General features: G+C 68.8%; 2 protein-coding genes across 2 annotated transcripts; both read left to right on the top strand.

The window, feature by feature from the left end:
- Nucleotides 1-1,445: 1,445 nt before the first annotated feature.
- On the top strand, nt 1,446-13,168 carry LSS (lanosterol synthase; the record flags this gene model as incomplete). Its single annotated transcript, XM_084231327.1, has 20 exons — nt 1,446-1,524; nt 3,169-3,277; nt 3,850-3,971; nt 4,899-4,995; nt 6,294-6,429; nt 6,549-6,657; nt 6,745-6,863; nt 7,410-7,507; nt 7,872-7,899; nt 8,084-8,140; nt 8,643-8,714; nt 8,866-8,916; nt 9,111-9,260; nt 9,651-9,747; nt 10,189-10,294; nt 11,457-11,522; nt 11,866-11,946; nt 12,244-12,414; nt 12,752-12,830; nt 12,933-13,168. 20 exons carry the CDS (start codon nt 1,446-1,448, stop codon nt 13,062-13,064), a joined length of 1,959 nt encoding a protein of 652 aa, XP_084087453.1. The 3' UTR covers nt 13,065-13,168.
- A 1,505-nt stretch (nt 13,169-14,673) lies between these two features.
- On the top strand, nt 14,674-22,514 carry SPATC1L (spermatogenesis and centriole associated 1 like; the record flags this gene model as incomplete). The annotated part of the gene is made up of 4 exons (XM_084231087.1): nt 14,674-14,872; nt 15,956-16,285; nt 21,722-21,873; nt 22,188-22,514. 4 exons carry the CDS (start codon nt 14,674-14,676, stop codon nt 22,512-22,514), a joined length of 1,008 nt encoding a protein of 335 aa, XP_084087213.1.
- Between the last annotated feature and the right edge of the window lie 427 nt (nt 22,515-22,941).

Here is a 22,941-nt window from a genome sequence, read left to right as displayed (position 1 = left end):
GCGGGGGCTCGGGCCGGGGGGGGCGGGGGCGGCGCGGGGGCTCGCGCCGGGGGCAGGGGAGCGGGGGGCGGGGCGGGGGCTCGGGCGGGGGGGGGCGGGGCGGGGGCTCGGGCCGGGGGGGGCGGGGGCGGCGCGGGGGCTCGCGCCGGGGGCAGGGGAGCGGGGGGCAGGGGGGCGGGGCGGGGGCTCGCGCGGGGGGGCGGGGGGCGGGGCCGGCGGCCGCCTCACCCCGCGCGCCCCCAGGTGTCTGCGGCGCCGCGGGGGGCCCTTCCGGACGGCGCCCGCCACCGACCTGCGCCGCTGGCGCCTGCGCACCGAGGACGGCCGGCAGACCTGGACCTACTTCCCCGAGGGCGCGGACCCGGGCCGCGCGCAGACGGCGGTGGAGGCGCACAGCCTGGGGCTGGACACCGTGCGTGCCCCCCACTCCCCCCACTCCCCCCCCCCCCGGGTCGGCGCTGCGGGCGGGCGGGCGCGCGAGGCGGGGCCGCTGGGGCCGCGGGACACGCCCGTTGACCCCGCCCCGCCCCGCCCCGGCCCTCGGGGTCCCCCGGCCTGCGGGGGCGCCCGCCCAGGCCTGTCTGCCCCGAAGGGCTCTGCCCGCGCCAAGGCGCCGCCACCCGCGGTCTCCAGAAGCCGGAGCTGTGAACCGGCCCGGGGAGGCGGCAGGAAGAGCCTCCAAGCCGGGCGCCCCGCCGAGCCCCCAGGGCGCCCCCCCCCCCCCCCCCCCCCGCGACGGCAGCCGCTGAGCAGCGGGCAGGTCTGGGCGGAAAGGAGCCGGATCCCCGCCGGCGGGGACAGGCCGCCCTCGCCCCCGCGGCCTCGCTTCCGAGTGTCTCCCGTGGCCCCGAGGCCCCGCGCACGTCCCGGCGAGAAGCCCTCGCGGCCCCGCAGGCCGCGCACTCCGAAGGCCCCGCCCTTCACAGGGGGCGGGGAGGGGCCTCCCGCTTCCGTGGGGTCGCACTGCCCCTTCCCGCACCGTCTCCTGCTGCGACCACACGCGTCATCCGGGCGGGAAGAGAAGGGCTTGAGCCAGTGAATTTCATGAAAGAACTGCGGGCCAAGAGGAGTCTGTGTAACTGGGGTCTCTCCGTGGTCACAGCCACAGCCAGTCAGTCCCCCCACCCCACCCCACCCCACCCCGTCTTGAGGGAGGCAGCCGAGCCCCAGCCCAGACGCATGGACTCATTTCTTGCGACGTCTTGGAGAAGCAGAGACACACGCAAGACGTGACTGAAAATCAAACCTCAAAGCAGCCTTGGTTTTGCCAGCCTGGGGGTTCTCTGAAGACACCGAGCCTTTCCGGGGGTCCTACTTGATTTGGGCTGTGAGCGACGGCCTCTGCTGTCCGACCCCTGCCCCTCAGCCCCCGTCTTTCTTTGCAGAGCAGCTACTTTAAGGACCTGCCCCAACCCCTCACAGCCTGGGAGGCCGCACTCAACGGGATGACGTTTTACAGGGAGCTGCAGGTCGAGGAGGGGAACTGGACTGGGGACTACGCAGGCCCCCACTTCCTCACTACGGGTACGAAGAGACGTCCCGGGACACCTGGGCCTTGCCTGCTTAGGCTCTTGGCACATCTCAGGTGTGAGTGAGGGGGCAGGTGAAAACCCAGAGAAAGGGCTTGGAGGGCCCCGTGCACCCAGGTTTCCCAGTGGGGGTGCTGGGCCGTGGGGTGCCCCGCTGAGGGTCGAGTTGGCCAGAGTGGCCTGGCTTATGCGAAGAGCCTGCGGGCAGGGTGCGTGTGGGCTCTTGGGCTCCTCTGGGCTATCCGGGGCGCTGGGCGTGCGCGTGCAGGTACAGGGGTGAGGTGGGGGGGCCGCAGCTGCCCCCGGGTATGCACAGCTTGGCTCGGCAGGACTGCTTTGTGTCCTGGGCGTGTTTCTCTACAGTGTGGTGGTTGGGGGGGTGGGGGGGTTCATCAGAGTTTGTGCAGGATTCTTTCTCCGCGACCTGTGGTCACTCAGTCTGGACCTGGGCGCTCATACACGCCTGTTTCTGGGGAAACGCGAAGCGGTGTTTTCTTCTTTGTGCTGTGCTGATGATCACTTTATGGAATTAAAGGCTGTGCGTCCCTTTGTTGATTTTCTTTTAAAAGCATTTCTGAGCTGTGCCTGTCCGTGTAGTCCCCAGAGTGTGGTCCTTGTGGTGAGCAAGCCTGTTGGGCTTGGAGTGCGCCTGCGTGCCCGGGTAGCTGCGAACTGGCCTCGACCGTTGCAGACCTGTTTGTCCTGGGCCACGGTGTGCTTTAACCCGTTCGTTCCCATGTCCTTAGAACAGGCCCCCCCGGACAGCTGAGGAGGCTGGCCACGCTGTCTTCGGCTCACTTGGGGTCACAAGAGCCGCTTCTCTGCTTGGCAGGGAGCTCTGCTGTCCCTAGCTGGGGACTTGTGTCTCCCTGGGCAGTGCTCTGTGGACCTGAGTCACGGGCAGGTCAAGGGGCCAGTTCCTCCCTTGGCTCCCCAGTCCAGACAGTATCCCGGGATCAGGCATCTGCTCTGGTCTGGGGGGATGACTGCCCTGAGCCTGGGCTGCCCTCTTGTGCTGACCGCTGGCCACGGAGGTCCAGTTTCTCTGCCCGTCTGCCAGGTGTGGGCGTGGCAGCTTTCTGTGCTCACTCCCACGCTGGGCCCTGCGGGCCCTCCTGTGCAGTCTGCGGCCGTCTCCGGACAGAAGGCCTTTCTTGGGGCGACGCCGCTGCGGTGCTGTGGGGGTGCCTCCAGCTGTGCACTTACTGTGGAGAGGCCTGGGCTCAGCCTGTGCAGCTGTACCCCAGGGTGTATCCAGGGCTTCTGATGCCAGGCCTGGCAGGGTCCCTAGACTGCCCTTGCGGCAGGCTGCGGGCACGGGCCGATGGGGATAGGGGTGGGGTGGGGGAATGGCCTGTGGCCCTGTCGGAGAGCCAACCACAAGGGGCTGTGTGGGTGGGGGTGCCCCCACAGAGCGCTGGCACAGGGAGCATGGGGCTGGCACACGCAGGGGCTGGGCGGGGTCCACATCTCAACAGGTGGTGAAACGAGACCCGGTCTGCCCGTGGGGTGGGGAGCAGGCGCCGACCCTGAGTGCCCATCCCTGCCCACCCTCGGACGCTTGGGGGTGGCCTCCCCAGGTGCCGACAGTGCCCGGAGGCAGGGCCTATACCCAGAGGACGTCTCTTCTGCCATGCAGGCTTGCTGATCGTGTGCTATGTGGCGGGCATCCAGCTGCCCGCCGGCTACAGGGAGGAGATGATGCGGTACCTGCGCTCGGTGCAGCTCCCGGACGGCGGCTGGGGCCTGTGAGCTTGTGCCGGCCCCTGGGGTGTGCGGACGGGGTGCCGGGTGGGAGAGAGGAGCGTGACTGGGCCAGCTTCCCCGCAGGGCAGTGGACGCAGCTTCACGGCTGGTGCTGGACGAGTGGGGCTGGGGGAGGTGCCGGGTGCTCGGCCGCAGCGGCAGCCCGGCTGGCAGCCTGGCACCCTCCCAGGGTTCAGCCTCTCTGGGGGTGCCCTGTGGGGGCGGGCCAGTCACGGGAGGGGGGCAGGCTCCTCGGGGCTGGGCTCCTCTGGGCCTGGCGGGATGAGTCTCACCAGGGCTGCCCCGGGGTGCATGCCAGGCCCTGGTCTACCCCGAAACACGTTGCTGGGGCCTCCCGTGTGGGACAAGGAGAATGGCCGGGTCCTGCAGGGCAGTGTCGGGTTGCTCGCCTGCTGGGCTGAGCGCTCGCTGGCTGGCGAGGGCAGGTGTTTCCTGCGGTGACACACCCACACGAGACGCTGGCGCTCCGGGTCCTCCGGGCCTCGCGGAAAGTGTTGCTCGGTCACTCAGGAGACAGCAGGTGACGCGTCCTCGCTCCCCTTCACTGCCGTAGGCACATCGAGGACGAGTCCAAGGTATTTGGGACCGTGATGAACTACGTGGGTCTGCGGCTTCTGGGCGTGGGGCCTGACGACCCTGACCTGATCCGCGCCCGGAACTTCCTCCACAAGAGAGGTGCGGGCAGGGTGCCTGTGTGGGGCCAGACGGGCCACGCTGTGGGGTGGGGAGCACGCCGGGGGATGCTGGCAGCCCTGGCGGGGGGGCACCTCCTGGGACTGGTTGTCAGGCGGCTCCCAGCGGGCGCATGCGGAGGCCAGCTTCGGGGCCATCGTTTCCTCAGAGAAGGTGACGGTGGCTGCGCACACTTGCGTGACGAGCTGGCCTGGGGGCACTGGCACTGGCGGGGGCCAGCAGACGGAGCAGCAGGAGCCAATGGGCGCCCGGGTCCTCCAGGCACACCTGCCTGCTTGGGGTCTTCTGCGGGTGCCCATACTCCCCGAGGTTGCAGGTGACCACCTGGGCCGTCGGCTGGTCCAGGAGCTGCCCAGCCGCTCTGCGGAGCCTGGCAACCCCCCATGCCTCTCCAGGGACCTGCTCCTTCCGCCTCCCTGCAGCTCTCAGTGCCCCAGTGGGGGCCTTCCTGCTGAGCCCTGCTCACCGGCTCGCACCTGCACACCTTGGTCCAGAACCCTCCTGGCCGCCAGGCCGGGCTCACCTTGGGTTCGTCCTACTGGGCTGTGTCCTTGCGTCTCTGGCGCCGGTTCACCGGGCACCCTTGATCCGAGGGTGCTGGTGCCGGGCTGCCCTCCCCGGCATGGTGGAGGAGGGCGTTTGGTCCTCACCTCGTGTCTCCTTGGAGGCCTCCGTGGGGAGCTTGTCCAGGCTGGTGTGTGCTGCACCGGGGATGGGGCTGGCTGCCCCGGGGTGGCCCTCGAGGGAGGAGACGGTGTCCACTCACTGCCCCCCGGCCCTGAGGCCCCTAGGGCACTTGCCTGCACATGCTCTGGCTTCGGGGCTCAGGCTGGACGCTCGTCGTGCGGGCCCCCGGACGCGGAAGCCCTAGGTCCTCCGTGCCAGATGACGTGGTCTGTCCTTCCCCAGGCGGCGCTTTGTTCACGCCCTCCTGGGGCAAGTTCTGGCTGGCCATCCTGAACGTCTACAGCTGGGAGGGTCTCAACTCCCTGGCCCCGGAAATGTGGTATGTCTGCCCTGCCACTGGGGTGGTACCTGGGGGTGCTGGACCTGTGGTCCAGGGGAGGCCGGCCTAGCCTGGCTGGGGCCTGCTCGCTGAGCCTCCAGAGAGATGGAAGGAGGTTCCCGGTTGAGCGGAAAGTGGGGGCAGGGGTGCTGTGAATGGGGTGGCGCCCCAATTTGGCTGTGGCTTCGGCCCCATGGCAGTGGAGCGCCCGGGGTGAAGACAGAGCCCTGCTGTGGGGGGGGGGCATTGTGGGCAGAGGGGAGACGCCCAGGGAAGGCGCGGGCCTTCCCGAGCCCCCGCGCGCCTAGAGGAGGAGGTTGTCTTAGTAGAACCATGACTTGCGAAGCGTCCAGTAAAACCAACGCTGACTCTGTGCCACTCGGCCCCCGCCTACAGGGGCGTGTGACACATGCTCAGTCACCTCCCCGCATCGGGGGCCAGAGGTCCGGCTGGGGCAGGGCTGGGGCAGAGCCCCTGCCCCCGTGAGCACAGCAGGGTGCGGTCAGGTCACCTTGTGGGGAGGCGAGAGGCCAGTCTGGAGACAGCAGGGTCCTGAGGGCAGGGCTCGCCAGGGGTGCTGGTGGGGAGTGGGTGGCACTGCGTGGCCCGCAGCAGGAGGGGTGGGCACCCCGCTGGATTTCAGGACTAGACGTGGGGCTGCTTGCTATAAGGAAGCTGCCACCTGTAGGGGTGAGGTGTCTGTGTGCTTTTGGGGCAGCCCCCATGAGTTCAGGGTAGCTGGGACACTGCTGGTGGTTGCAGGAGAGCTTTGGGGGCCTCGGAGGGTAAAGGGGGGTGTGCAGAAAGGAGGCCCTGAACCGCTCCTGCTGCAGATGGAACCTCAGGTGCAGAGCACCATCAGGCCTGAGTGGGAAGCCCCCCAGAACGTGCAAAGCACCCTGAGGCATGGGTGGTGGGCGCAGGCAGTCGACACTCAGGAGGGGGAGGGGCTCAGCTCTGCCGGAGGGTGGGGTCCTGGGGGCTTAGCTCTGTGCTCCTGGGGTAACGGGAGTGGCCCAGAGCCACAGCAGGGCCCAGGCTGGGGCAGCACCAGCGCCTGCAGGGAGGGGTGCCCGGGTCCCCAGCCGCCTTTGTCACAGCCGAGAAGCGCAGACCCCCCCCGCCCCGAGGGCCTGCGTCCCTGGCCTTGGCCTGCGCTTGGCTGAGCCAGCAGGGGTGTTGCCAGCTTCCAGCCCTGGGCAGGGCTGGCCACCACCACAGGCATGAGTGGACCGTTCGGAGGCCCCCCTGCACTGTCGCCCGCAGGGCCGGGGCTCCCACTGCCATGTCGCCCCCAGGCTGGCCCCTGAGTGGGTCCCCGGGCACCCCTCCACGCTTTGGTGCCACTGCCGGCAGGTCTACCTGCCCATGAGCTACTGCTTCGCCACCCGGCTGACGGCGAAGGAGGACGAGCTGATCCGGAGTCTCCGCCAGGTGAGGCCTGGCCACGGAGCTGAGCCACCCGAGCGGCCGTGCAGAGGTGTGGGGAGGCTGCGGGCTGAGGAGGGTGGGCCGGGTGCGGAGTGACCGGTCCAGCCATGCTGTGCCCACAGGAGCTGTACGTGCAGGACTATGCCAGCATCGATTGGCCGGCCCACAGGAGCAGCGTGGCCCCCGGGGACTTGTACACGCCGCACAGCTGGCTGCTCAGAGTCGTGTTGGGTGCGTGCGCGGGATGGGGGGCCAGGCCAGGCGGGGCAAACTCTGCAGGGCTGCCGTGGCCCCACACCCACTCCCCGTGTCCTGCAGCCTTCTTCAACCTGTACGAGCGCTACCACAGCGTCAGCCTGCGGCACCGGGCTATCCAGAGGATGTACGAGCACATCCAGGCCGACGACCGCTTCACCCAGTGCCTCAGCATCGGCCCGGTCCGTGCCCAGCACAGGGCTGCCGCCTGGGTGGGAGGGCGGAGACCGTCTGGGCCTGGGAGAGCTGGGCCGGCTTCTCCCGGGGGCCTGGCTTTGGCCCCATGGCTCCTCCTCGCGTTCCGCCTCCCCTCCTGCTCCCCATGGTGCTGCCCAGGGGAGCCGCTCCTCCCCCAGCTCCTCTGTGCCCTCCCGAGCACCCCCCGCCCGTCTGCCCCAGCCCTGCCCAGTTCGTGACTGGGGGCTCTGGCTCTGGCCCGGCTGGGCCTGGCCATGGGCTGCGGGGTCTGGTGGAAACCGGGTGTGGGCGGGCGCATGCGAGGTGGTGCCCGACCTCGGTGATCGTACCTGGCCTCTGAGCTGTGCTTGGCCCCGGGTGGGCCTGGCTGGCCGTCACCAAGCCCCGCTGCCTTCTGTCCTGTGCCCGGGCAACACAGCGCCAGCCCCCAGGCCACCCTGGGCGCCTCGCTATGTGTCCCCTCTCTGGGTGACGCCCTCCAGCCCTGGGCTCAGGTCTGCCCAGCGGGCTGACGGATGTGCCGCCTGCAGATCTCCAAGGTGATCAACATGCTGGTACGCTGGCACGTGGACGGGCCGGCCTCCCCCGCCTTCCAGATGCACGTCTTCAGGATACAGGAATTCCTCTGGTGCGTGGGGCGGGGCCCACCCTGGCCTGCCCCTGGCCTGCCCCTGGCCTGCCCCTGGGCCTGCCCAGTGCACGCCCTCAGGGAGTCGGTGCCCCTGGCAGACTGGCTGCTCCTGCCTGCGGCCCAGGAGGCCTGTGGGTGGACAGGGCAAGTCGCCAAATGCCAGGGAGGCCTCGCTGGCCACTTGGGGGCCAACTCCAGGGAGCCCTCTTCTCCGGCAGCCGCGGGGCTGCCTGGGTACCCGCTTGTGGACATGCGCCCCGGTCGGGAGCTCGCAGTCCATGGGCCCGTTGCCACTTGTGGACGGGGGCTCCAGCACCCTGCACCCTGCCTGCGCTCCCTCATGGCTTCTCTCGTCCCACAGGCTGGGCCTGGATGGCATGAAGATGCAGGTAAGGGCCTTGGGGGTGTGGGGCCCAGCGCTGTGTGGATGGCTGCGGAACCCCATGTCGGCCCTGGGGGTGTGGGTGCTGGCGAGCACCATCAGCATGGTGCTGCAGGGGTCGCCCGCGGGAGGGCTGGGCCCGGTCCCACCTCGGCGCCCATGCAGCTGTAATGACCGTTCTCTGCCCGCAGGGCACCAACGGCTCCCAGCTCTGGGACACAGCATTAGCCATCCAGGCCATGCTGGAGGTAGGTGCTCCGTCGCCTGCCAGCCTGGGGCCTCTTGCCGTCCACTCCTGTACTGGTGCGGCGCGGTCTCTGATGCCTGCACTTTGCTCCCTGGGGCTCGTGCCTTTGGCCAGGGCCCTGCTGGGGTGGCTGGGAGGTGGGGGGAGCTAAAGGGTGGGCTCGGCAGGTGGCCAAGACCTGTTCCCAGGGCAGTGGGGGCTTCTGGGAGGGCGCACTAGGCTCCCTGAGCACACGTGCACTCGAGGTCTCTGGGGCCTCGCCCAGGGAGGACGCACAGCGGGTCTGTGCCATAGGTGCTGGAGGCCGCGGCCCTGGGGCATGTGTGCTGGCCAGGGCAGGGAAGGTCGATATGATCGCTTCTGTCCGCTCTCCATGTGTCCTTCTGAGTGGCCAGCAGAGTCCCACACCTGTCCAGTGGAGCCAGGACTTCCCAGGAGCTGTGCAAGGCCCCGTGGCCCCGCAGCCCCGTGCAGCCAGCTCAACCTCCTCTGCTTCCTCCCAGGCAGGGGCACAGTCCCGGCCCGAGCTCTCGTCCTGCCTGCAGAAGGCCCACCACTACCTGCGCATCAGCCAGGTGAGGCCCTGAGGCCCTCGCCTGGGGGCAGCGGGTGGGGGCTCCGTGAGAGGGCCACAGCCCAGGCCCCCCTGCTGTCCTGCCCCGCCCTGGGGTCTGCCTGTGCATGACGCGTTCCTCTGCTTTCCACACCTGCCCTCGGCACAATCAGATCCCAGACAACCCCCCTGACTACCAGAAGTACTACCGCCAGATGAACAAGGTACTCACGGCCCCCGTGTGGCTTGTGTTTGGCTGCCCCACGCAGGGCGGGCTACGGCCTGAGGGCGGGGGGCAGAGGTCTGAGCGATTCCGGCCAACCATACCAGCCCTAGGGCTGAGGCCGGCCATGCCATGCATGCGTGCGTGGGTGGCTGGGCTGTGGCCAGGCCTGCGGGTCACACCTGCACTCTCCAGGGCGGCTTCCCCTTCAGCACACGGGACTGTAACTGGATCGTCGCCGACTGCACCGGGGAGGCTCTGACGGCCGTCCTCCTCCTGCAGCGAGAGTGTCCCTTCATCACTGAGCACATCCCCCCAGAGCGGCTCTATGACGCTGTCGCTGTGGTGAGGCCACGGGGTCAGGGCCTTGGTCATGCAGTCCCTGGGGCCCCTGTGTCAGCCAGTCGGGGTGTCCTTGCCCCCCAAAAGCAAGCCCTGCACAGGGCTTGCTCCCCCCGGCCCCACCCCTGGACCTGGGCATCCACCCTGCTTGGGGCTGGGACCAGGCAGCTGCAGAGGTCCTGAGCTGGCGCTGGGCTCCAGGGCCGGGCCTCTGCTCGGGCAGCCGTTCTCTGTGCTGTGTGGGGGTGGGGTGGTGCTCCCGCATGGCGCCCCTAGCCTGGGCACTCGAGGGGCTCTGTTTAAGGTGGGGCCCAGCCAGCTCCCGTCTCGTTGCGGCCCCGCCAGTTCCACCAGCCTGTGGCCGACTCTCGCCACGGCCTCTCACTGTCTTAGCTGCTGAACATGAGGAACCGTGACGGAGGCTTTGCCTCGTACGAGACCACACGCGGGTCCCACCTGCTGGAGCTGCTCAACTCCTCGGAGGTCTTCGGTGAGTGGTCAGCCCCGGCAGGCTCCAGATCCAGCCAGCGCCTGAGTGCAGTCCCCACGGGGCTGGTGGCTCCCTTAAGGGGCCTGCCCGGACCTCCCGTGTTCTCTGGGCCTCCGGGGTGCGGCGTGGGCGGGGCGGCAGTCTGCAGCGGGGGTCGAGGGAGGACTGCTCTCTGGCCAAGCCCGCCCGCCCCCTCCCGAGTGCCTGGCCCTCGGCCTGCAGGGAGCTGTCCTGGGCCCCCACCCACCCCGGCTCTGTGGTTCCTGCCTGCTCGGCCCCCGTGCAGTGGCTCTCTCTGGGCCCTTCAAAGGCCGCCCTCCCAGGGCACAGACAGGCCTCCAGGTCCCCGTGGCAGCTCCTGGTGGCCGTGGCCGAGCTGGTTAGCAGCCTCTCCCCCGAGGGAGACCCTGGGACTGGAGCTCAGCGCCTCTCGCTCCTCAGGGGACATCATGATCGACTACACCTACGTGGAGTGCACCTCCTCGGTGATGCGCGCACTGCACGAGTTCCACCAGGACTTCCCCGACCACAGGGCCGGCGAGATCAGGTCAGCGCCCACCACCGCAGGACCACGACGCTTTCTCCTGGAGCCTTGTGGTCTGGCGGGCTGTGCCCACTGCTCCGAGCCGCGTCCAGGACCCGTCGGCCGGCCCCGCTAGCTGGGGGACGCGACACCACACACCGCAGCCAGCCCTGCCGCCCCATGGGCCTCTGGCCTCCGGGGGAGAATACGCCCCGCTTCCGTGCGCTTTGGGGCGGCAGCAGCTCCTGGGGTGTGGGGCGGGTGCTGTGTGGCCGGGCCTCACGGGCCTCCTCGGGGCCCTTGTGCCACCTGTCTTCCCTGAGCGGTGGTTTCCGCCAAACTGCCCGACCTGCGGCTTTCTTCCTGGGGGTGCTTGATGCTTCCGTTCATGTGCTTGGCAGTAACAGAACCATCCGGGCTCCGAATCTTGCCTTGAGATGGTTTCAATAACTTGGTCTTCCTGGTTCACGCCTCTGCCACGTGTTCTGACGTCGCGCCCAAAGCCCGGAGCTCCCTGGCGGCAAGGCAGCACCGGCCTGACCCCGCTTGGGCACCCTCCTCCGGTGCTGCAGCTGCTGCTCCGCCACATGCGCTGCTGGGTCAGGCACGTGCACCCGTGTCTGAGTGGCCGGGCAGGCAGGCCGGGCTCTGCTCCAGGCTCTGTTCCTTGAGGGGCACCAGCGGAGGCCCCATTCCCTCGCCAACTGCCGCTGTTCGACATCCCAGTCTTGTCCGCGTGGGCTGCTCCCACCGCAGCTCCGGGAAAGCCAGCAAGGACCAGCAGGGAGGCACCCAGAGGCTAGACTCAGGGAACAGCGTGGGCCGCCCACCCCTGGGGGCCTGGACCCGTCCCAGGTGCTGTCAACCCAGGGCGGGGGCCATGTTAGCGCCTTCAGGCGGCCCTTCGGATGGCTGGTCAGGCCTCTGGACAGCTGGTCGCCCCTCCGAGGTGCTGCTCTCTCTACCCCCAGACCTGTGACGCTCTCCCTGACCTTTAGCTTTCACCTTGGGGGTCGCTGCAGCCTGAGTGACCGGCCACCTGGGGTTGCCACGTGTCCGTCTCCAGGGCCGTCACCTGGCTGGGCCTGCGGTGGCCGCTGCAGCGCTGGCAGCCTCTGTCCCGGTGGGAGGGCCTGGGGCGGGCGAGGCCACGTCCCGGGATGCTTACCGCCCGTCTCTGCTGCAGGGACACCCTCCAGAAGGGCCTCGAGTTCTGTCGGCGGAAGCAAAGGGCTGATGGCTCCTGGGAGGGGTGAGTGCGGTGTGGACAGCTGGGCAGGCGAAGCCGGCCAGGCCCTCTCCCACCACGTGCCCGGGCCGGCAGTCACTCCCCGAGGCTGAGGGCAGCTGGGCAGAGTGGGCTGCAGCCTGGGGCTGTGTATGGGTCTGACCAGCCCCTCCTAGGGCTCCGACTCATTGGTGCCGGCCGGGGACTGGGTGGGGGCTGCTGTGGTGGCCCCTGCTGGGGCAAGGGAGTGTGTCTGTGTGGCCTGTGTCTGCAGGGAGGTGGGCACAGCAGCTGAGGGCCGGAGGGCTGCGGGGCTGTCCGGGGCCCATCCCTGCGTGGGGAGGCCAACACTCTCCGCCTCCTTCAGCTCCTGGGGCGTTTGCTTCACCTACGGCACCTGGTTCGGGCTGGAAGCTTTCGCCTGCATGGGGCAGACCTACCAGGATGGGTGAGTGCGGCGGCCGAGGTCTTTCTCCGCGTGATGTCCTCCCCGGGGGATCTTGTTTGGGGTGTCCACGCTCTCACAGTAGAGCGGTAAGGACCGGCGCCCTAGCCCGCGGCCAGGGTCTCCCTGGGCAGGAGCCAACAGGCCCCGAAGGGGCTGCTGCCTGGGCAGTCCCTCCTGACATACCTGCTGCACCCTGGGGAGCCCTGGGTGAGGCCTGCTTTGGGGGGAGCGGGGACGGGGTGTCCACGTGGCCCTGCGTGCCTGGCTGCGGCCCCCATGCGGTGTCTCCGTGTGCAGGGCCGCCTGTGCCGAGGTCGCCCAGGCCTGTGACTTCCTGCTGTCCCGGCAGATGGACGACGGGGGCTGGGGGGAGGACTTCGAGTCCTGTGAGCAGCGGCGCTACGTGCAGAGCGCCCGGTCCCAGATCCACTGCACCTGCTGGGCCCTGATGGGGCTGATGGCTGTCAGGTGGGCGCCAGGGCTTCGGACGGGCCGGGGCCGGGCGGCGTCCATGCTGCCGTGGGAGCCGTGCAGCCCGAGCAGCAGCAGTCTGGGGTCCTCGGGGCGGGAGCTTGGGGGTACCCCCATCTGCCCGCAGCTGAGCTCTGCCCCGGCCCTCATCCCTGGCCCGTCCGCGAGGACGGCCGTGTCTGAGAGCAGGCGGCTCGGTGAGGCTGCAGCGTCTGCTGCCCGCCAGCGGGGCCTGGCCCTGTGTGCTGCGCTGCGCCAGGAGGTGGGTCAGCTACGGCGATGGCTGGCGCCGTCTGCCCAGAGCGCCCTGTGCCCAGCCCTGCTGTCCCCCCAGGCACCCTGGCGTGGCGGCCCTGGAGAGAGGCGTCCGCTGCCTGCTCCGGAAGCAGCTCCCCAACGGCGACTGGCCCCAGGTGCGGGCCGCGGAGGGCGGAGGGTGGGTGGGCCCGAGCTCTGGGGAATGAGGCTCCTGGCCCCGGAGGGCCTCGGCCACGGGTCTGTGTGTTGCCCTGCAGGAGAACAACTCCGGGGTCTTCAACAAGTCCAGCGCCATCACCTACACGAACTACAGGAACATCTTCCCCATCTGGACCCTCGGCCGCTTCTCCCGCCTCTACCCCGAGAGCCCCCTGGCTGGCCGCCCTTGAGGCCCAGTGGGTGCCGTGGGGAGGGGCTGGTGGGCAGCGGCTGTCATGGGTAGGCAGTTCCGGGCGGGGGGTGTCTCTGCGGCCGAGGGTGCCGGGTGCTGCCTGCTTAGTTCTGAGAGCAGGGGCCCTCCTGACCCGTCACTGGCCGCTCAGGGGGCGGCCTGGTCGGCTTTGGGCCTGGTGCTGTGGAGGAACCTTTTCTGGGCTGGGTTCCCTGTGCCTGTCTGCGTCTCTGGCCCCCTGGACGCAGAGCCCCCGAGGCGAGGGTGCGGCCTGTGCGCTGGGCGGGCGCGGGGGCGGGCGTCCCGGCCTCGGAGGACAGGCTGCTTCTGTCTCCCCCACCGCTCCGCTCAGCAGTGTCTTCGGTCCGTGCGCTTGTTCTGTTCTCCGTTCTGTCTCTGGTGAATCCTCTCACCGCCTGCACCCCAGTTCTTGTATAAGTAAATCTTTAAAAAAAAAAAAAGGAAGCTAAAGGGCTGAGTCGTCCTCCGAGGTTTTGGGGAGAGCAATGACACCGGCCACAGTCGGGGCGGGCAGCGCCTGGCCTCGTGGCCCCCGCAGGGCCTGCAGCCCCATCCACGGCAGCCGGGCCACACCCGGGGCTGACACTTGGGCCCTTCCCCTCACTCTGGGCTCACGGCCACTCGCCGGGCGGGAGATGGGCCTCCGGGGTGTGGCGGTGCCGACCAGGCCGACGTCAGTGACAGCCTGGAGAAGCCCAGATGTGTGGGGACAGCCAGGCCCTCCGAGTGGCCTTAGGGGGAGTGTTCACATGCGCGGGCGGGCGGGGGCGCGTAGAGAGCCGCTCTTGTCGCCCGGGAAGACAAGGGGCGTTGCAAATAAAGCCTTAAGTCACCACCCGAAGTGTCTGCCTAAGAATCTTAACCCCGAGGGAAATGGAGGGGGCGGGGCCAGCACCCGAGGCCTGCCCAGCAAGGGTCCCGGCCGGCAAGGAGCGGGGTTGGGCCCGGTGTGGCCACCTGTGGGCGCTGCTCCGGACCCAGAAACATGGCCCTTGACGCCGGACTGAAGGCTTCGCTCCTTGAGTCTAACTGTGCTGAGGCTTTCTGGGGAGAGGGCCTCGGACCCCCGGGGTGGGGCCAGGCTAGGGGGGGAGCCCTGTCACCACGTGGCCCGTGCTGGGTGTGGGTGCCCACAGCAGAGCCTCTGGGGTCAATGTCCGGGACCCCAGCACTCCAGGTGGATGCCGGGGCTTTGTCCGGAGGGCAGCGTCACCTGGGGGGCCCCCTGCATCTCCCTCAGGGGGTGACCCAGGCCCTGAACCACATTGGCCCTCCCCTGAGCCCCGTGGGAAGTTGCCAGTGGGTGCGGGGTGGGGGCCTTGGGGTGTCCTCAAGCCGCAGAGTCCCCGCACCGGCTCAGCCCCAGGCTCTGCTGTGCTGGAAGGTGCCGGCAGGTTCCTATCGCTGCCCACCCCCGCCCCGTGGCCCCCAGCAGCCCTGGGCTATGGCCCGTGGAGCTTCGCCAAGGAGGGGTCGCCTGGGTGCCGCCTCTTTAAGGCGACATCACAAGGGCGCGGAGCCCGGAACCCCGTGGAACCCCGTGGCCGGTCTGCGTCTCCGCCGCCATGGGGCCCTGAGCAGGCGGCATGGCCGAGGGCGGCGAGCTGATGAGCAGGCTCCTGAGCGAGAACGCGGACCTGAAGAAGCAGGTGCGGCTCCTCAAGGAAAACCAGATGCTGAGGCGGCTGCTCAGCGAGAGCTGCCAGGACAGCTGCGGCCACGGGCCCCGCGAGCTCTTCCCCAGGGCGCCCGCCTACCCCGAGGCCTGCTCTCCCGCCGCCGGAGGTGAGCCAGCCCCGAGGCGAGGCGCGGCCGGGCAGGGAGGGCTGAGGGGCCGGCCCAGCAGCCCGTCCTGCTGTGCGTGGTCGGGAGGCGCCTCTCAGCTGCTCCGTCCACACCCGGGAAGTGGGCGGGGAGCCCATGCAGGGGGCAGCTCTTCGGAGAGTGGCCCCAGCGTCCAGAGCTGTCTTCTTCCTTGACTGACGCCTGGGGGTCCTGCCCTCAGGGGCCACAGAAGACGGCTCCTGGCAGGCTCCTGGCAGGCGCTCCTGAGGACACCCGCAGCGGACGCACTGCCCGCCCGCCCGCCGGCCTCCCCTCCTACTCCCTTCCCCCGCCCCTCCCCTCCCCTCCCCTCCCCTCCCCTCCATTCCCCTCCCCCTCCCCTCCCCTCCCCCTCCCTTCCCCTCCCCCTCCCCTCCCCTCCCCCTCCCCTCCCCATCCCCCCTTCCCTTCCCCTCCCCTCCCCCTCCCCCTTCCCTTCCCCTCCCCTCCCCCTCCCCCTTCCCTTCCCCTCCCCCTCCCCTCCCCACCCCCTCCCCCTCCCCCTCCCCCTCCCCCCTCCCCTCTTCCTCCCCCCTCCGCTCCTCGCCTCTCCCCTCCCCCCTCCGTGTCCCCGGCTCCGCTGGGCGGCCCTGCTGACCCTGACTCGCCAGCCCCGGGCGTGGCCCCCTCTCCGCGGGGCGCCCATTTTTCTGTGACTCGGCGAAGTGGCCGCTCTGCCCCCTCCTGCACCCCCCGCCCCCCCCCCGCCCGGGCCCCGCCTCTCGGCCCTGGACTCCTGTTGCTTATTCCCAGGTCGCGTCACGAGGTGCGGCCTGGGGGACAGCGGGCGGGCGGGGTGCGGGACGCGGGGACGGCCGGGCGGGGCCTGCGCCGGGCGCTGCGGGGCGGCTGCTGCCCGCGGCGTCCGGGGGCCCCGGGCGGGGGGGGGGGCGCAGAGCCGGGCCGGCCCCGCTGGCCCCCGGCCGCGCAGGCGCCCAGGAGCTCGTGGGGTCCAAAGGGCCGCGGGGCGTCGCTGCCCGGCGGGGGCCGCGGCGGGGCCGGGGCGCGGGGCTCGGGACGGCCCTGACCGACCGCCCCCCGCAGCCCCGGACTTCGGCCGCTTCGCGGGCCTGGACGCGCCGGCGCCGCCGCGGGCCGCGTCCCTGGAGGAGCTGCTGTGCTCGCACGCGCCGCTGGCCGGCGAGGACGACGCGTCCCCGGGCTGCGCCGGCCCCGCGCCCCTCAAGGCCCTCTTCAGCCCCCCGGAGCTGCGCGCGCCCCGCGCCGACCGCCGGCCGCCGCCGCTGCTGGGCGCCCTGCCGGACCCGCTGGCCGAGAGGCCCCCCCCGGAGCCCGCGCGCCCCAGGAGGGTGTGCTTCGCCGAGGGGGGCGCGCCCGCGGGGGACCGGCCCCGGCGCAGCTACTACCTCAACGGTGAGCCCGCGCCCGCCCCCGCCCCCGCCCCGGCCCCCCCAGCCCCCCGACCCCCTCGCGCCCCGAGGGCCCCGCCCCGCCCCGCCCGACGGCGCCCCGACTCGGGAGGTGCTGGACTCCGGGGCGCGGCCCGTGCCCGTGGCCAGCGGGGTCATCGCCGGGACCCGCTCGGCCGCCCGCGAAGCTCGTGCTCCCTGCGCGGCCGCGCCCCGCGCCCCCCGCGCCCCGCGCCCCCCCGCGCCCCCCGCGCCCCCCGCGCCCCCCGCGCCCCCCCGCGCCCCGCGCCCCGGAGGCCCCTCGGCGCGCGGCCGCCCCTGACCGCCCGGGAGGCGCCGCGGCCGGGCTCCTGCGGCGAGCGGGGCCGCTCCGGGGTGGGCGCGGGGCGCGGGGCGCTCCTCGGAGGCGCTGGACGTGAGTCGGGGGCGCCCGCGCCCTCCGCGGGGTCCCCTGGGGGCCGGGCCCTCGGCGGACTGTCCTGTCCCGCCGCCCGCTCGCCGGCCTTCCCCAGCGAGCGTGAGTGTCCGCCCGCCGCGCTCCCGGCTCGCGCCCCGGCCCCGGGGGGCCCTCGGGGTCCCTCCCGCCGCAGGGCCGCGTCCCCACGACCCGCCGTGGGCGCGCGGGGCTCCGCGGGGAGCTGAGCCGCGAGGGCCCTGCGGCCTCTGCGCGTCCAGGGCGGGGCCTCGGGGGCTCCGCGCGGTGCTCCGGGCGGTTCTCACGCTCCTTCCCGGGGCTGGGCTGGGGCGCCGGGCGCCTCCCCCGCCGGCGCAGTCCGAGGCTGCTTGTGGTCCCCAATAAATGTCGGTGTTTTCATTTGGTTTCTTTGAAAAACTTTGCCGGTCGGGCCTCCCCGGGGCGCCGCGGCTGAGCGCTGGGTGGCGAGGCTGCCCAAGGCCTCTGCGGCGCCGGTTCGATCCCCGGCTGCTCCCCGGCCCCCGGAGGAGGGTCCCCCATGGCGCGCAGACCTCTCCTGCCGCCCGCTGCTCCCCTCAGCAGTGTACTTTGGTCCTTCTGCCTGCTCTGCTCCCCGCTCTGGCTCTGGGGGATCCTCTCACCCTCCCGCGCTTCTGACTGTGCCCAGGGCTTGTGTAAACAAATAAATAAATCTTAAAAAAAAAAATCACTTGTGAAGCTGTCAGTCCCAGGCTCTTGTTTTCACAGACACTTTGGCTGTTTCAGTTTCCACGCTGTGGTCCTTTGTGCAGTTTTCCTGTTTCTTCTCAGTTCAGTCTTTTTTATTATTATTTAAGATTTTTTTTTTATGCGAGAGCTGGGGTCCAGGCCAGAGGTGCGGGAGGGTGACAGGACTCCCCAGAGACAGAGCGGGGAGCCGAACAGGCAGAGAGACTGGAACACTGCTGAGGGGCGCAGCGGGGAGCCAGGAGAGGTCTGCCGCGCCATGTGGGTAGCTCCCTGGCCGGCGGGGATGGAACTCGCGCTGCAGAGGCTGCCGACGGCTTCACAGCGCAGCGCTCAACCCGCTGCGCCCCCGGGAGGCCCTCGGTTCAGTCCTGCTCACTACACCGAGCGGCCTCAGTCCACGTCCCGGGCCCTGTCTCAGCCCTGCGGGCGCCCGGCGGTGCAGAGTGCTGCCCCTCTCGCTCCCGACCCCGGCGAGGTGGTGTCTTCTCGTGGGAACGCGTGCAGAGTCGCTGCTGGGTCTGCGCTGGCAGAACCAGCCTGCAGTTCCCTGGTCTTCTGTCCAGTCTCGTAAGCCGCAGTGGGTTATTTCAGGTCTTATTTTTATGATTTCCTTCCCTCTGTTAACTCTGGCTTTCATTCCTCCTCTCCAGTTGCTCCAGGCGTAGGGTGAGGTTGTTTATTGGGCTTTGCCTCGGTGGCTCAGCGTGGGCCTGTGTCACCGTCCTCTCCCCTCCAGACTCCCTTGGCTGCATCTCATGGGTCTGGTCGCGCGTCGCCCCGTTTTCTGTCTCCATTTCCTTTTTAATCTGATAGCTGTGAAGCAGCACATCATCTCGTCTCCATGTAGCCATAGTTTTTCCTGTGGTTTATTTTTCAAACAGTTGATTTCTAGCTCTGTGGAGTTAGGGTCAGAGAGAGCATTTGTGTCATTATCTTCTTTGCAATTTTACTGCCAAGGGACTTGTGGCCCAACGGGAGGTCTGTTCTGGAAACTGCTGGGAAGCGTGTAGGTAGCAGTTTCTGGGTGGAGTGTCCCGTAGGTATCTGTCAGACCTGTTTGGCCTGGATCCGCACTTAAGGCTGCTGTTTCCTTATGAGTCTCTGTCTTGTCGATCTGCCCACAGCCGAGGGACAGGGACGCTGCCCTGCTGTCTGTCATCCGGGCCTCTCTCGGGGTCTGTGAGTGACGGTCTCGGTGCTCTGCCCTTTGCTGCGTACATGTTTGTGTGTTATCTCCTCTCACGCATGCTAATGTGAAGGTGTCCCTGTCTCTTGTTGTCCCTTCTACTTGAAAGTGTACTTTATCTGGCATCAGTATAGCTGTTTGGTCATTTTTAAAAATCGTTATTTGCTTGCAGGGTTGTCTTCTGACCTGTAAGTCTCTGCTTCTCTTTGTAAGGGGATAGGTTTCTTGTAAATAGCAGAATCCGGACTTTGATTTGAAATCCATTCAGCCACTTGCTGCCTTTTGATTGTTGAATTTGGGCCACTTATATGTAAGGTAATTATGGAGACATAATTGCTCATTGACATTTTATTTGGGCTTTCGTTTGTCTTTTTAATTTTTTTTTGAGGTCTTTTATGTTTTGTTTAGGTTCCATTTTTATCGTCTTACGGGTGGCTTGTATTGATTTTTGTTTGACGATCCTGCTGAAGTTACTAGATGATGGACTATTTGTGGGACCATCCACAGTCTAGAGAAATGTGCGGATGTGGACGGGGCCTGCGCTGTGCTCCTCCGGGCCCCTCGTCCCCCAGCGAGCTCTGGCAAGTGGGTCTTGTCTTTGGTTTTAACTCCCGGGCACATTCTGTGGCCTTGCGAGGTGATTAGGGTGGGGCGCGCTGAAGACCACAGGAAGCATCTGAAAGAAAAGAAGACCTAAGCAAATGGAAACGCACCCCTCCAGGATGGACTCAAAGGCGGCCTGTTGGGGGGCGCGGCACGCTCCAAATGGATACAGGGATTGCAGCACAATTCCTCAGTTGACGTCTTTGCAGAAATTGACAAGCTGATCCTGAAATTCACACGGCGAGGTGAGGGGCCTGCAAAGGCAGCACAGCCGAGAAGGAGGAAAACGAAAGTGAAGGACTCACATTTCCCAGTTTCAGATTTCACTCTCAAGCCGTAAGAGTCAAGACTGAGAAAGAACTGCAAGTCCAGAGACGGACCCGGGCGCCGACGGGCCTGTGCTTGGCGTGGGCAAGAGAAGCTCCGTCCAGAAAGGCGGTCTCCCTGACGGACAGGCGGTGCCCCCGTGCCCAAGGATGACCCCGTGGGAAAGTAGCTCGAGAACAAAAAGAGCTAAAACCATAAAATTCTTAGAGGAAAATAGATAGATTATTACTCTGGATTTGGCAATAGAGTCGTAGATGTGACGTCAAAACCATAAGCCACAAAACGAAAAATAGATAAATTGGGCCTTATCAAAAGTAAAAACCTTTGTGTGTTACGATAATACATTTATGGAAAGCAAACGCCACCCGCAGGATGGGAGGAAGACGACGAGAACCCGGGACGTGTGGAGGAGCGCCCACGGCGCGCAGTGGGGAGGCTCCGACAACCACAAGCAGGCGCGGGCCGGGCGGGCCGCGGAGACGCCCCCGCAGCAGTGAGCACGCGAGGGCCGGCAGTGTCGTCCTCCGGAGACGCCCGCGAAGGGCACCCCCTCCTGCCCCGCAGGCGCTGCCCTGAAGGCGCAGGACAGCGAGGCACCGAGGCACCGAGGAGGTGGGGCGGGCGGGGCCGCACACCTGAGAACAATGTGCCGGTTGGGGGTCCCAGAAACTCCATGCCAGGCATGTACCCCCCCAAAATAGAATATTCTTATCCACACACATGCTATACGCGTGTCCATAATGGCATTGTTCGTGATTATTCATAACAGCCGAGCTGTGGAGACAGCCCGAGTGTCAGCAGAGGCGTGGATCGACGGGCCGAGGCACGTCCGGGCAGCGGGGTACCGCTCAGCTGGCACCAGGAGTGAAGTGCTGACGCGCGCCACAGCGGGCACAGGCCTGGGGGACCGCGCCTCGCGTGACGCCCAGACACAGGGCCACCCGCCGGGACACCGCTGTGCGGAGAGAGCCCTCAGGGGCAGGCGGCGGGGCAGCGGGCGCCTGGGGTGGGGGTTGTGGCTGCCCTCGGTGCGGGGTTTGGAGGGGTTGGTGAGAAAACGCTCTAGGATGAGATCTAAAAGCTACCGGACGGCAGCCCTACAACGGGTGACTTTTATAGGGTTGATGACATCTCAACAGAGAAGTGACTGGGAAAGCGTCCAGGAGGGGCCCCGGCCCGCAGTGGGGAGCCGGGTCACGGGAGGGCCCCAGGTGTCCTGAGAGGGGTGGGGTGCAGCCAGGAGCGCGAGGGGCTGGGGTTGGAGGCTGCCTTGCCCGAGGGACCCCTCACCGGTGCTCCCGGGAGGTCGGATCCTGGGCGCCCAGCCTGGCTCTGGTTGGGACCCTCTGCCTGCGCAGCTGCAAGGTCACCCAGCATTTCTCGGGGCCCTCCGGGGCCGGCCCTCTGCCCCAGGTCATCTCTGTGCCCCCACCCTGTGGCCTCAGGGTCCCCATGTTGGGGCGCATGTTGCTGGGGGGGGCCTCTGCCTGGGGCGCCCAGGGCCCCGGCCCCTCCTCGCCACCTCACCTGGGGGTGTTGCCGCTCGGGCTATGCGAGGGGGCGGCGAGAGGAGGCGGCTCCTGCGGCCTGGCAGCCCACTTGAGGGGTGCAGCCCACTGGAGGGGTGCACCGCAGAGCTGCGGAGAAGGGCGTGGGCGGCAGGCTCCAGGGGATGGCGGCGGATCTGCTGAGGGCGCTGCGGGACCACAAGGAGAATCTCCGCCGTCCCCTTCCCGGAGTAGGAGAGTCCGCGGCAGACAAACCTGGCGCTGGCGCCCCCCCCTCCTGTCCACACCTCGCGCGCGTCTGGGTCAGCCGAGCCCGCCCCCCGGCGTCCATCCCGAATTCCCCGTCAGAGCGGGCGGCTGGCTCTGGACCCAGGTGCCAGGCAGCCCCAGGAGGACGAACGAGGGACAGGGTGTGGTCGCGTGCCTCCCAGCGCAGGGGCGCCGGGCTTCCAGGGAGGGGCAGGGGCGCCTTCCCCCTTCCGTTTACCCTGCGGGGGTGCGTGGACCAGGGCGTTTGGGAAGACCCCGGGGTGGGCCGACTGGGCGCGGGCGCTTCCCCCAGACGCTCAGTGGGCGCTGCCCTCGGCCTCGGGTGGGTTCCTAAGTGGGTGTCCGGGAGGGCAGCGGGGCGGGCCGGCTCCTCAGTGCCAGCCCCTGCGTCGTGCTCCGCAGAGATCCAGAGCTTTGCGGGCGCGGAGAAGGACGGGCGCGTGGTCGGGGAGATCGCCTTCCAGCTGGACCGGCGCATCCTGGCCTACGTCTTCCCCGGGGTGACCCGCCTCTACGGCTTCACCGTGTCCAACATCCCCGAGAAGATCAAGCAGGTGTGCGCTCCTGCCCCGCTGCCCTCCCCTCCGGGCCTCCCCTTGGGCCCCCCCTGCGCGCCCTCCCGCCCAGCCCCTCCCCTCACCGTGGGCGCCTCAGCCCGGGTCCCCCCAGGCGCTCGCCCGATTCCTCGCCCCGCACCCCGGGGCACACAGGCCTGGCGAAGCCGGGAGGGTCGGGTGGGTGTGCCCACTGCCCTCACGCCGGGTCTTGTGACTCAGGCCGGGCAGCTGGGCGCGCCCCGAGAGCACCGGGGTCCTGCGGAGGTGGGGGGGGGTCGGCGGACGCGGCCCCCAGTGTGCTGTGCCCGCAGACATCCATCAAGTCCCTGGACGGCTCGGTGGACGAGAAGAAGCTGCGCGAGCTGACGCACCGCTACCTGACGCTGACGGCGCGCCTGGAGAAGCTGGGCTACAGCCGCGACGCGCACCCCGTCTTCAGCGAGTTCCTCATCAACACCTACGGCATCCTCAAGCAGCGGCCCGACCTGCGCGCCAACCCGCTGCATAGCAGCCCGGCCGCGCTGCGCAAGCTGGTCATCGATGTGGTGCCCCCCAAGTTCCTGGGTGACTCGCTGCTGCTGCTCAACTGCCTGTGCGAGCTCTCCAAGGAGGACGGCAAGCCGCTCTTCGCCTGGTGAGCGCCGCCGCTGCAATAACCGCGTTTGTTCCAAACGGGGGCGCCACGCCCTGCGTCCCTCGGCCGGCCTTCCCCCGGCGGCTCCCGGGAGCGCCCAGGGGTGCCCCGCAGCGCCCGGGCCACACGCGCCGGACCGGCCGGCGCCCTTGCCCGCCCGCGTCCACCCCGCGCCCCTGCCCGCGCCCACCTGCGGGCTCGTGTCGTTCTGCATTAAAGTCATCTGTTTAGCTGTCGCCTCCCCTTTCCTCTGGGAGGGCGCAAGCCGGGTCCTGCGGGGCCCAGGAGCCCCCGCCGTGGAGGCCGCGCCCCCCCAGGGAGGGTCCAGTCTCTGAGTGGGGTCCTGGCTCAGGGCCCCAGGGCCACTCCAGGCTGGGTTACCCCAAAAAGAGGGTCCAGGAAAGCGCGGGCGGCAGCCGCAGAACCTGCAG

The sequence above is a fragment of the Talpa europaea genome (assembly GCF_964194135.1).
Source record: "Talpa europaea genome assembly, chromosome: 4".
Taxonomy (NCBI): Eukaryota; Metazoa; Chordata; class Mammalia; order Eulipotyphla; family Talpidae; genus Talpa; species Talpa europaea.
The sequence above is the reverse complement of the archived record's forward strand: the minus strand, read 5'-3'. Positions and strand labels throughout refer to the sequence as shown.